Below are 11,898 nucleotides of genomic sequence, written 5' to 3'. Positions count from 1 at the left end.
TACTACACTACTACTGTACTTCTATATATATCCTTCCTCCGTCGGAGACATTTTATCAGAGGTGGCCCGATCTGTGTGCGTTACCAATCCATAGACAATTGCTGAAAATCAAACATTATCAAACGATTCTTTGCTATACGCTTTTTACTACTACTATATTGGCCTGAGTTCAAATGGTGTCGCATTTATCATTCTTGCCCACTGCATCATCCAATGGCGACAGAAGCACTTCGGCTCGTCCGTGGAAATCGGCTTCCTCAAATCACGCCGAACTCGAGACTGTATAACAACAACGAAACGTACTACCATATGAGAGCAGCAGGGTCGTAAAAATCATAACATATCATGAATTACACTGCAAAGAAGTATCGGCGCATTTTCTTCCTATATCACAAATGGTTTATGACATCAGCATAACGACCATACCACGAAATATCTCTATCACCCACTATCCGTCACATTCTGTGTGTCTACTCATCAATAACGATCGCATCTCCGGCGCTCCCTCCTTGCCCACTAGTCCTTGCCCTTTTTTGCCTTCCCCCTCCATTGGTCGTTACTGCTGCTGGGTGACTGCTATTTCCCCGTGAGCTATCTCCCAATACTTGTATATCGCTTTCATCGTCAGAATCTCCCACTTCTAAAATGACGCGCCTTTGACCGGCAAGCTGAGGTGGAGGGGCGGGCGATGTAGAAGCGGGTAGAGAGCGTGAGATTGTTCGGCGTAAGGTGGGCGGCTGAGGCTTTGGTTTGAGCTGCACTGGTGGTGGATTCGATTTAGGTAATGCGAACCTATACCATCTCGGCATTAGCACTCGATCAAACCTTTGCAAATTCCTGAGACTTACTTTTTGACCCACTCTCTGGCAGTCGCGTCGTGCTTCTTTCTATTGTTCCGATATTCCGAAGCAATGGGGGGAACTAGAGGATCTGCCGGATTTGGGTCGGTCAAGAGGGAAGACAGAGAGAGTATGACTTTATATAATGAGAGGGCGGGGGACCAGGCGGTTTTCAAAAGCTGCGGGAACTTTAGCATCAATGGCATATGTATCCAAAACAATAGACATACGTCAAGACCTGACAAGCATTAGCAGCAATATAGTCGTCGAGCAGAAGGCACTTACAGATAGCACCGTTAGACGCCACATTACAGTGATAGACCTTGGTCATAAACTGCAAATGAGGAGGCGAAAAGCTGCGACTCAATGAGGAATAATCCTCCTTTAGCATATGCTTTCACGCACGGGTAATCATGAGGCACTCTGATGTCCACATCAAAAACGCCACCTTCGTAAGGCGAACCAACAGGTCCAGGTATTCTCGCCTTCCAATGTAAGATATTGGTTTCTTCAGGAGCAAGGATGATGGAGCCAAGATCTTCTTTGGCCAAATCAGCGATCTCTTTCTTAATACGCTTGGTGGCCATTTCGACGTTTGGTGGGCGAGTGGGTGCCATGGTGGAGGTGGAGGCGGCGGAGGAGATAAGGTGGCAAAGATAGTACTTCTATGGGCGATTGGTAGGAAAAAGGTAAAGATGAGAGCGGATAGGATAATGGTGTGTAACGGTAACCTATGGCGAGAAGAAAGTGATCAGAACGAGAATGTAGTGAAAAAATGGATGGATCTCTTCCTAGAATCACCGGCCGGTTGACGATGAAGACGAACGGACGGTTAAATCTCGATACAAAAAAGCGTACGCGTGGAAATCACGTGTTCATTATACGTAATCGTTGTCTCCGAAATCGACATGTCGTTCTTCGCGTTCCTTTTTCCCTTTTGTCTATCGTACGTATACGTAACTGCGAAATATGGGCAGTAACAGATCGTAGTGTCATTATTGGTGATTGTAGGTTTGCTCGTCCCGACAACAACCAGCCGATCACATGATGATCGCTGAGTGTACATACCAGTCAGTCCCAAAATGCATCTGCCTATGTCCAAAACCTCACACCCCTCACTAGATCGGGAACTTCGACAACAGCTGCTTTCTTCGCAGCTTGCTTCGCCCGGCATTCCCCCTTTTCTCGCTCAGCCTATTTTCCTCCAGTATCCTTGTCCGTGGTTTGCCGTATTCTCAAATGTCAAATCCTCGTCCATATCCATCGCGCTGTCATTGAGTTTCTTTTTGGCTCTTGACACTTTAGAGGCAGCTCCGTGGTTTGATTTTGCGGCCACCTTGTCAGCCTTGGATTTTCTAGATTTCCTAGTCTTGGAAGGAATGGAAGGTTGTATGCGCATCGCAAACGCTTTGCCTGGCCCACCTGGATTAAATTTCTGGAGATTGGCCCTTTGTCTTTCAAGGAGGCTATAGCCAGCATTAGCTAGATAAAGACTTAAATCTACGGCACGTACGTAATTTGATCCATCTGATTTGGGGGCTTATTTGGTTTGCTTATTCTATCTAATAACTTTAACCCCAACGGCTTTCCACTTTCCTTCTTATTTGGAACCGAAGTGATAGCTTTTTGCTTTCCTTTGGACCTAGATTGATTTGCACTGCTTGAAGACATGTGTACGTGATCTCTTAAAGCAGGGTTCGCTTTGCCGGCTGAAGAAGAAGCACCAGGCCTAGTATGTTGCAAGTTTTGAGCAGGATTGGCAGAACTGCTCCCAACAGCGTTAAGCAACGGATATTTATGGTCCACAGGAAGTATGTGATGTACAGATAGTCGATAATCTAATGCTTGTCAGTCAGCAAAAGAGCGATCAAAGATAGGCTCATCACACTCACTATGATCGATCACTTTTCCATTATATTCTACTCTCAGCCGCTCGGCTTCAACCTGCGTATCTACACTTACTACAGCGATGCCCAGAAAATGCCCATCGGGTTGATGCATATTGAATACACGGGTTGTACGGGGTAAATTCAACGGTGACTTGGTCAAGGCTTCCTAATCCAGGGTAAGCTGATGTAAATCAATTCCCCCAGAAGACGGAATACGCACATAGAGGTCCTGAGAAGTGAGTCCCGCGGGAAGGCCGGTAAAGAGAACCTTAAACTGCTCTTTGACGGGGACACGATCCTCATACGGCAGGGGTGGTGGCTCGGACTGACCGTAATATCCGCGATAAGGGTTAGAGTACTGATAGGACATTCGAACGGGGTATAATTATGGACAGAGTCGGAGACGCTAACTGACGAGAGATTAGATGGATTGCAGCTGAGCTGTTTTCGGTTTGGACGCGAAAGGATGGATGAAAGTGATGATGACATCAGCAATTCACACGGGCCTAGACATCCGAGAAGCCGAAGCAGCCGATAAGGGCCTCAGCCTGAGTGTTACAAGTGCGCCATTCCTATTCTTCGACCCTTTTCCTGTAATACTTGTTGGCTGCATTCCAACTCAGTATCCTCCCCTGAGCTATGTCTGTCAAAATGGCGCCCAGCGCACCTCATGGCACCTACAACCTCGACCTCTCAAGCCTCAATCACAAAGAGGATGAGCTGATAGCGATGCGTTGTGAGTATCTGGGCACTCCTGCAGTTACCTGCACAACCCCAGGATACCGCTCTTGTCGAAACGATGTATCGCTGATCTTGTCATTGCAGATGCATTCAAGCCGGCATCAGTAACCCATGCCACTCCTGGTACTTATTACCCCTCTCAAGGTTCTTCCACCAACCAGTCTGTACAGGTCGTGTTTGACGTCAAGAACGGATCCCAGGTTTTCGACGTGAGGGAGGAGACTGTGAAAGGTCGAGAGTATGTGATGATCTTCAACGAAGGAAATAACGTTAGTTCATAGCCCTACTTTTGATCTATTGACTGCAGCCGCTGATCCATGGTAGACATTTGAGCTTCATCCCTTGTCGACAACACTGCACCTAACTCTCAATCGTAATGCGTCACATACATACGCCGCCTCGACATCCAGTACAACCTCTTCTTCCTCCGTGCCTCTTGCAGCTAATATTCTTCATACAGCTCAGGAAGAGCCTCCTGAGATATCCAACCGGGCAGAGGACGAGGGAACAGGGGACGGAATGCTCCGCCTTACGAAGAGGGCCAGGACTGCAGTGGTTGAGAAGACGGGGAGAGATAAAGGAACTTCACCTCCACATGAGGACTTGAAAAGCTTGAAAGGAAATCGGGGAGTGGGCAAAGGAGGAAAGAGTTTGTTACGGAATAAACCTCTTGAAAGTGCCCCTATACCTGTCATTAGTTCCGCACGCACACGGTCCATCACAACGAACGTGAAGAACAAGAGTGGTAAAGGCAAGACTACAGGAGCGAAGAGCAAAGCCAAAGGGAAGAAAGCCGAAATTACGTCTCATAGCAAAGTCAAGAGCGCGGAGTATATCGAAGATTCGGATGAAGAGATTGGGGTGAGCGAAGAAGTGCAACTTCCAGCCAGTTCCGCGAGAAAGCTTAGAGCTAGGGGGAAAGAAACTCGAGAACAAGCGGAGGAGGAGGAGGAGGAAGAGGAAGACGGTATGGATGAATTTGCCAACCTGCTTGGACAAAGTCTAGCAGAAGGTGGAGATTACAACGACGCTGATGCTGAAGGGGAAGATGAATTTGAAGAGGTCCTCACTCAACAACTGCAGCAACAATATACCCAAAGCGATGCTGCACTAGGGTATGATGACGAGGATGACGATGAGAGCGAAAGTGAAGACGAGGATGATGAATTGGGAGGGGCCAGATTGGTTGTACGACAAAGCGGAGGTGAGCCTATGAATGTGGCGGCCGTTTGATAATGCTAATGGGACTATGTACAGTGATGGACGATGGCTCAGAGTGGATATAAAATGATGACATTTCACGGATAGCACCCAGGATCTAGAAATCCTGGGGCTGGCCTTTTTTGCTATATCATAACAGTCCTTGGTAATGCTTGTAACGGTATAAAAGTTGTGTTTCTGTAATAGTTTAGCGATAGGGTTTTGTAATACGTATATGTCATGGCGCATGATGATCGCAAAGTCTTATCAGCTATTGTTGCATTTTTCAAGACGATAAAAACAACCGAAAGATGCGCGTAATAATTTGTTTACGCTTTGGTAGTATAGTAGTGGCCAACAGTCCTGATGGTATTGTATAGTACGAACAGGTAATATAAACGCCGCGTGCCGGAAAGAAAGAGTGTCATGCAGTGTACCTATGTTTTGGCTTTTCGTTAAAAAGCCATCTATCTGGTGGTCCGTGGGACGAGAAAAAAAAATGTAGATAGAACAGCCAGACACCGATAACAATAGTCACCATTACTTTTCTACACATTCACATTCCAGGGGATATACCGCTTTGTTTGTACCTTTGTAAGACTCAATACAACGGATAGGACGTTAGAGCGGGTGTCAGTCGCGTAACAGTCTTGAATACATATTTTTCAAATTACTTTGATGAAGTAGCAGAACAATTTGCGTAAACAAATGATACAAGTTGCCGACAACCACTGTTGAAAAAAACAGGAAAAAAAACGCCAAGCACTACACAGATGTGGACTGAAAAACACCACCATGAACCATATCACACTAGGTCGCTACCTCTTTCCATCCTTTGGGGCCTTCACCTACGCTGTGTTCACCATCAGGTGCAGATGCAGAAGTGGAGACCGGAGCGGCAGTTGGCATTGGTGCTGGGTTTGGTGAGCTTTCGAGGTTCTCATGGTGCTCGATCTCTTCCTTGTCTTCTTCCAACACAAATCTTGGCCTTTCGGGCTCATGAATTTGTGTTTCGTCGACTGCATCCGCATCCTCGTCAGAATCTCCCCCGCCTTGGGGACGAAGTGACTCAAGCATCCTTTCTGCCCCATCGGGAAGCGTGGGTGCAAGCGATTTCGTTGTCCTTGTTGTACGGACAGATGCACGAGACGAAGGTCGAGCGGGCCGATCAGAGGGTTCAGGAAGAGCTAGGCGAAGGAGTGAAGTATACGGCTGTCGACAAACAGGACAGTACCATCCCTTGACTTTCTTCTTCCTTCTCTCCCTCCCCGTTGCAGTCGTGCCGCCAGCAACCTGAGGCACATTACCTCCACTGCTACCGCCACCGCCGGTGCCATTTTCAATAAACGCATCGCCATTCTGCCCAATTTCAGCAGAGTCCATCTCCTCTCTTCGGGCCACCCTATTACCTGCACCAAACTCAACCATACCCACTGCACACTCTCGACAGACTACCAAGTGTCGACAAGGAAGTAGCACAACGTCTCGAGGAGACGTCAAGCAAACGATGCACTCGTTAGGCGTGGAAGCGTAAGGATCGTCAGAGGTTGGTGGGTAGGCAGGAGAAGAGGATGCTTGAGAAAGACCAAATATCTCCTTGAGAAGGAATGTGTGTGTACCAATCTAAATAATATGTCGTAAGTGACAAGGGTTGGGATGAAACCGAAGAAGACTTACAACTGCTTCACGGCGGGCAACTTTGACAACCCACACTCTCTTGCCACTTTGAGAGTTCTCACTGCCATTGGGATCGCTTACCCATGTCCCAGTGATGAGAATGTGCGTAAGCTGAGCATTTCGTCTCTTTAAAGACTCGCCTAAATTTAAAATCAGCACATGGATATCACATCCCCTCTTATGCATCAGAAATATGACTGATACCAACCTTGTGGGCCAACACCATCAATTCTGATCAGAACCCTCATTCCTTGCTCAATAGGCTTCTTCTCTTCTTTTACCTCCCCTTCTTTTTGCCCTTCACCCTGATTCGTCATCTCAATTTGTGACTCTTCAAGACCACCGCTATCGCCCCTGTTGCTTCTGAAGAGTCCAAATCTTCTCCTTCCCTGATTGTCTTGTTGACCTTGAGTTCCCACATCAAGTTGCTGGACCTGCTCAGCCTGATCACCATGCGCCACTAATGCGCCCTTCTTTCCTTCATCTCCTTCCTCCTCCTTTTCCTCAGCTGGCACTTGGATCGCGGACCTTAAATCAATAGCGAATTTCTTGGGCAGCTCGAAAACTTGACCAAACCCTCCTGGATGCAAACCGTCATAGAGCAATCGGGGCTCATGGTCCTCCAAAATACTTTCTTTCCCCTCGATGGGGGGTTGGGGGGTGGGATATAGAAGAAGAGAGATGCGAACGGAAGGAGTGGTAGCGTCATAAGAAAATTTGAGAGTGTGCAGGGGTGGAGCGAAGTTTGTTTCTTCGGGCTCTCCCTTTTGGTGTTCATATGCAACCGGGGTAATTTCGTCGTATTTGTTGGTCTCTTCCGCTGGCTCGGACTGCTCAATTTGCTGCAAAAGCAGTGTCGGTCGTTTAAGGTTCACTAATGCTTGAAGAGTCGTAGTCGGGTGTAATCCCTATGCTTGCATCAACATCGCCCTCTCAAAATAATCCGACACAGAAACTTACTTCATCAGCCTTAGTCTTCTCAACCCATTTTCTGACGACATCAACACTAATTTCTTCTTTGGCTCCATCGGTCCATCCCGGTTCATCATCTTCGCCGACATCCGGACCGAACACCGTCTCCCTCCTTTTAACTTTGCTTTTACCATTTTCTCCCTGCATATCCATACCGGTGTGTATATTGTGAGCGACATCAATGACGAGGGTCTGTTGAACAGGCGCGGGAATTTGACGGTTGGGCAATAGTGAAGGAGCTCGAAGGCGAGATGATCGGAATGACCCCGAGCTAGATACTGTTAGCTGTGAGTTGATAGAGACTACAGGTTAACATACTATGCGTTCGTGTACCAGCCTGAGACTGAACCCATCTGTGACATTGTGAGAGATGTTGATGATAGACGAGAATGGAAATGGAAATAGAGATGAAGATGGAGATGGAGATGAGAGAGAAGATGGGAATTGTATGGTGTTTATCGGGCCTTTGCCCGATAGCGGGTATATATCCCGCCGTGGATACTGCCGTGGCTGTGTCTCGCGGAAAGTGGTGCGACCTCGCTCCCCGGCGAGCAAGTTACGTCTCCCTTATTTTATGCATGATTACTGTACTGGTACATACAAATAAATGCAAGTAGAGTGGTGGTGACCATACACTGCAGGATATCAGAACCCCTCCAGATCTTTGACACCAACCTCGGTCTCAATCATCGGGAAAATAATACAGTCTCAGACCTGATATGACATGTTCTGCATGGCCAGCACTATATACTCTATGACGGCTATTTATCTCAGATGACTGATGCTGTGATGACCGACGACTTCCAAGAAGCTAGATACTGAAATACTTGCATGATCACCCTCAAAAAGTACCAAAATGCTATCAACACCATATACTCTAATAATGCGCGACCGCAGGCCTATTGGGAGGTATAGGCGGGGGTGGTAACCTCATCAAATGAGTGGGTGGAGGTGGCGGAAGAGGAGGCGGCGGAGGCGGCAGACGGTTGTTTGGGAGGTCTCCATAACCATTACCATTGGGGAGATAGGCCAGGCTCATACTTTCGCCATTAATGCGAGTGGAGTGTCGAATGGTAGAACTCGATTTCTGAACAGAGGGCGAAGCGTGACCAAGAGAAGAAGCCCACAATCGACGCTGGTGTTCAAATGATAATTGGCGAGGAAGAAGATAGAGTCCACCTAGATAAGCAATGGATGCAAGCTGCGTCTACAATTAGCAATTGTGCAAACAGCCCACAAGATCGGAACGCACAGCAACAATGAGTCCCCATCCAGCTTTCCATCCTATACCAGGTTGACCTGTGCCAGAGTACATGCCCCACTCCTCGTCCAGACCCTTCCAAACCGTACCCCACCCTACTGCAATAATGACCAAACCAAGTGCCATGTGGATGAAGTTGGTTGGGCCCCGACCGGCGGTTGTTTGCAGGCGATGAACCCGTTGATAAAAGTGCGCAAACAGTCCCAAAAGAGTTTGAAAGATACAGAGGACAAAAAGTGCTAGACCAAGTTTCTACCTTTATGTCAGCGCCTAACCATAATAAGATTGAATTATCCACTGACTCTATGGGTAGAATTGTATCCTCCAGAGAAGTTGGCTTTGGCAATCCCAAATGCTGCAACTACAAACCCAAATCCTAGCAATCCATTGACAACACCATGCACAGGGAACCACCACCTCTTCCCAGTCAAGCCTCTAGCTATCCTGGGAACCAGAATTCCCGAGGGGAAAAGTGCCATTGTCGCTACGGCCCCGCACGCCACATGAGCAATGAGTGCCTGGCGGGATGTACTGTCAGCAGGTGATTCAGAGTCTGCGCCAGAAGTGACGGTCGTATTTGTCGAGTTCATCAGTGTCGAAAGCAGATTCAGCTCTGTATTCCCACTTGCAGTGTGCTGCTTTATCATAGCATTCACAGCAGAGTTGCCTGGGTTCTTCTTAGAGTATGCCCAGATCAAAGAGGTTTGGTTGGTAGTGAAAGAATTCGAGGGGACAGTAAATGTAATGGATGTAGAAGAAGAATTAGAATATGACAGGGAAGACTTCAGGCTCGCCTTGCGTGATGGTGATGAGACGACTTGAGAAATTCAGAGGATTCATCAACATTGCGTCGTTACGATAAGTAGGTAATGATAAACGCACCAGTTGGCATCACATTGCTGCTTGCTTCTCGTTGGGAAAGAGTAATAGTTCCATCAGAATTGGGCCAAGTAATAACCATCGGCGTGTTAGCTTTTATACCATAAGCGTGCGTTCTTTTCCTTCATTCATTACAGTGGTAACTTGCCCATGGTCGACCCGAATCCACTGAAAGGTTTCAATCACCTTATCAGGTTCCATGATATATTGAAAGATGCGATAAGGGTAAATGCTCACATAGCTATCCATCCAAAATCATCCCTGGCAATTCTCTTTTCTTGAGGAGGCTCAAGAGTATCTATAATTTCGATCAAAGACAGTCAGATAAAAGACGGCTCTGAATGACATAGTCCTTGGGAAACTCACATAGATCAAGCTTTTGTGAGCTATCATGTTTACCAGTAACACATAGATACTGAGTAGGAGGCATTGTAAGATAAGCATGAGCCAGCGAAAAGTGCCGTTATACCACGCACGCTGTTACACCACTTCTCACCAGTTACAGTTGCTTCGACCTTCAGTACAGCGAATAAGGTTAAGGTGGCCATCCACCAGAAGTTGAAAGCACCGAGCATACCGCCTCTGTGAAGGCTATATTCACGTATTAAGGAGTGAAAAAAACAGTCGCCAGCGAGTGTTCGTGTTTCGTGTATTAATAATTGTTGTACTACTGGCAGCCACAACGCGCAAACTTTCTTCGGAATATGCTCATGGCTGCCAAAACCGGCGCAAGAAGTGGTCGTCGCAAATCGGTAAACCGAATGTTGTTTTGATGGATCTCCTCCGGTGCCTGATATTTGCTTCCGCTGATGAATATTATGTTACCCTTTCATGTCCGTCAGAAACGCCGTTCGTTATCTCGTCTCGGAAAACGACATCATCTCAACATTGATCCCAATACTGAAAACCAACCTTTTCTCCTCGCCGTTCTCTCTCTACAGCATGACCAAGTTCCCGACAGCACTCAAGCCAGCAGCAAGATCTGCCTACCGTGAAGTCCTTCGCGCCGCCAGAATCACTTTTCAGGGTACGTCGCCCCTTGCACTTTTTTTCTCCTTGACCCATGTTCATCTGTTCTCAGGCGACCCTTCCCGACACCATGCCCTGCTTACAGCCCTCCGTGCCACCTTCTCTTCTCCGACCCTTACTCCTCCACCATCCGCTTCTTCCCCACCTGTCATACCCATTTCGGAGGAAAGTATCGGCGTAGACGAAGTTGCCAAGCGCATCACAGAGTGGAAAGAACTGGCTAGGTTTTTGAAAAGGAACGTTGTGCAAGGTGTCAAGGGTGACGATGGTGCGTGGAGTGAGTACCCTACCAACTGCTATGTTGATAAAGCTAAAGACATCGTCAGAACTTCGAGTAACGGAGCACACCGAACTGGGTGACAACGCCTCCGTCAAGAATCCTCCTAAATTACCTACTACTCCATTCCCTAACAGAAATCGAAGGAAATGCTCTGATGCTGCCCCTGCGTCATAGATTTATTTTACATTACAAGTCACTATGGGGTATCGCTTGGGTTCGGGTTTCGTGCTTTATGGTTAAAGAGTCTCTTCACATATTAATGATTAATGAAACGCCACATCTCAGCCATCGATCCGTACACGAATGAGTTAATCACATAAGAGACTCAGTCATTGCTTTGACACCTTTCGTAGCAAAGCTCTTCAACCTGTGCAGCGAAGACTTAGCTGAGATTATTCCTCATTCCTTGCCGTCACTTATTTCAGAGCAATGGATGTCATCAAAGGTGCAACAGCAGAGCTACACAACCATCAAAATCAACGAACAGGTTACAAGGCTTAATAACACTGACGCATGCCCCGATCAAGGCACAGTATGGCTCAGCACCTCCTCGGAGGCGGAGAACGTTCTAAAACTAGTATTGGTTGGTCGCTGTTCTGTTCCGGGTGCTGGCTCAACGGTTACTGAGGCTATGTAAGGTTAAGGTGCTGGCCGCGGCAATAGACCAGGAAAAGGCATACGAAACATGTGAATTTTGAATTGTTGCTCCAGTATCGGAGCAGATGTCTTACAAGGCGATGAGCTGCTGTTATTGGCCTAACATGGGCTGGAAGAATTGTCATTGTGCGTCTAATTAAGGAACCTACATAGCTTATGATCCAGTATAGATTGCCTTTCAAATGTCTTATGTTTCGGAAGTCCCTACATTAACTTCGGCAAATGATTTGCATCTCCATTATTCTAAGCACTTCTATTGTTGTTTTGTTCAATGTCTTCAATGGTGACTGATGTACTCGATCACTTTGTCGACAAAATCTACAGGGTTTTCGGACGCTGTCCAATGGCCGCTTCCCTCCACAGTAACTATTGTAACATCCTGATAGAGTTCCTCCGTCTGCTTTTGGCCAACACGCAGCAAAGCACTTTCCGATCCAAATAAAGCGCAAGCGGGGACATTGCACTTCCCATTAT

The 11,898-nt window shown here is 47.2% G+C and overlaps 7 protein-coding genes and 1 non-coding gene; 3 read left to right on the top strand and 5 right to left on the bottom strand.

The window, feature by feature from the left end:
* Positions 1-74: 74 nt before the first annotated feature.
* On the bottom strand, positions 75-1,692 carry CNAG_01084 (ubiquitin-conjugating enzyme 4). XM_012193914.1 has 6 exons: positions 1,245-1,692; positions 1,125-1,195; positions 1,070-1,077; positions 849-1,018; positions 450-792; positions 75-384 (listed from the first exon to the last, which is right to left on the bottom strand). The coding sequence occupies exons 1-5, from the start codon at positions 1,454-1,456 to the stop codon at positions 471-473; spliced, it is 783 nt and encodes a 260-aa protein (XP_012049304.1). The 5' UTR covers positions 1,457-1,692; the 3' UTR covers positions 75-384; positions 450-470.
* Positions 1,693-1,751: 59 nt separating this feature from the next.
* On the bottom strand, positions 1,752-3,164 carry CNAG_01085 (hypothetical protein). The gene is made up of 4 exons (XM_012193915.1): positions 2,949-3,164; positions 2,732-2,894; positions 2,353-2,677; positions 1,752-2,305 (listed from the first exon to the last, which is right to left on the bottom strand). The coding sequence occupies exons 1-4, from the start codon at positions 3,096-3,098 to the stop codon at positions 2,029-2,031; spliced, it is 915 nt and encodes a 304-aa protein (XP_012049305.1). The 5' UTR covers positions 3,099-3,164; the 3' UTR covers positions 1,752-2,028.
* CNAG_12473 lies at positions 1,803-2,821 on the top strand. Its single transcript, XR_001045777.1, has 5 exons — positions 1,803-1,909; positions 1,962-2,348; positions 2,456-2,512; positions 2,567-2,650; positions 2,692-2,821. It is a non-coding gene; the product is annotated as a hypothetical RNA (non-coding RNA).
* CNAG_01086 (hypothetical protein) lies at positions 2,836-5,106 on the top strand. XM_012193675.1 has 5 exons: positions 2,836-2,904; positions 3,154-3,464; positions 3,554-3,738; positions 3,794-4,673; positions 4,727-5,106. The coding sequence occupies exons 2-5, from the start codon at positions 3,368-3,370 to the stop codon at positions 4,753-4,755; spliced, it is 1,191 nt and encodes a 396-aa protein (XP_012049065.1). The 5' UTR covers positions 2,836-2,904; positions 3,154-3,367; the 3' UTR covers positions 4,756-5,106.
* Positions 5,024-7,880, bottom strand: CNAG_01087 (hypothetical protein). XM_012193916.1 has 5 exons: positions 7,637-7,880; positions 7,307-7,589; positions 6,555-7,254; positions 6,347-6,486; positions 5,024-6,292 (listed from the first exon to the last, which is right to left on the bottom strand). The coding sequence occupies exons 1-5, from the start codon at positions 7,678-7,680 to the stop codon at positions 5,480-5,482; spliced, it is 1,980 nt and encodes a 659-aa protein (XP_012049306.1). The 5' UTR covers positions 7,681-7,880; the 3' UTR covers positions 5,024-5,479.
* A 147-nt stretch (positions 7,881-8,027) lies between these two features.
* Positions 8,028-10,555, bottom strand: CNAG_01088 (hypothetical protein). XM_012193674.1 has 9 exons: positions 10,371-10,555; positions 9,935-10,284; positions 9,825-9,873; positions 9,696-9,756; positions 9,607-9,626; positions 9,462-9,551; positions 8,882-9,396; positions 8,571-8,831; positions 8,028-8,519 (listed from the first exon to the last, which is right to left on the bottom strand). Exons 2-9 carry the CDS (start codon positions 10,031-10,033, stop codon positions 8,196-8,198), a joined length of 1,419 nt encoding a protein of 472 aa, XP_012049064.1. The 5' UTR covers positions 10,034-10,284; positions 10,371-10,555; the 3' UTR covers positions 8,028-8,195.
* On the top strand, positions 10,306-11,218 carry CNAG_01089 (hypothetical protein). XM_012193917.1 has 3 exons: positions 10,306-10,485; positions 10,540-10,764; positions 10,814-11,218. Exons 1-3 carry the CDS (start codon positions 10,401-10,403, stop codon positions 10,939-10,941), a joined length of 438 nt encoding a protein of 145 aa, XP_012049307.1. The 5' UTR covers positions 10,306-10,400; the 3' UTR covers positions 10,942-11,218.
* Positions 11,219-11,631: 413 nt separating this feature from the next.
* Positions 11,632-11,898, bottom strand: part of CNAG_01090 (alpha/beta hydrolase fold protein) — a 1,531-nt gene continuing 1,264 nt past the window's right edge. Inside the window, exon 4 of the mRNA XM_012193918.1 lies at positions 11,632-11,898. This exon is cut by the window's right edge and continues 170 nt beyond it. Coding sequence (XP_012049308.1) covers positions 11,702-11,898 — 197 coding nt within the window. The 3' untranslated portion in view covers positions 11,632-11,701.

The sequence above is a fragment of the Cryptococcus neoformans genome, chromosome 5 (genome assembly GCF_000149245.1).
Source record: "Cryptococcus neoformans var. grubii H99 chromosome 5, complete sequence".
NCBI lineage: Eukaryota > Fungi > Basidiomycota > Tremellomycetes > Tremellales > Cryptococcaceae > Cryptococcus > Cryptococcus neoformans.
This window is presented reverse-complemented; position numbering and strand designations above follow the sequence as displayed.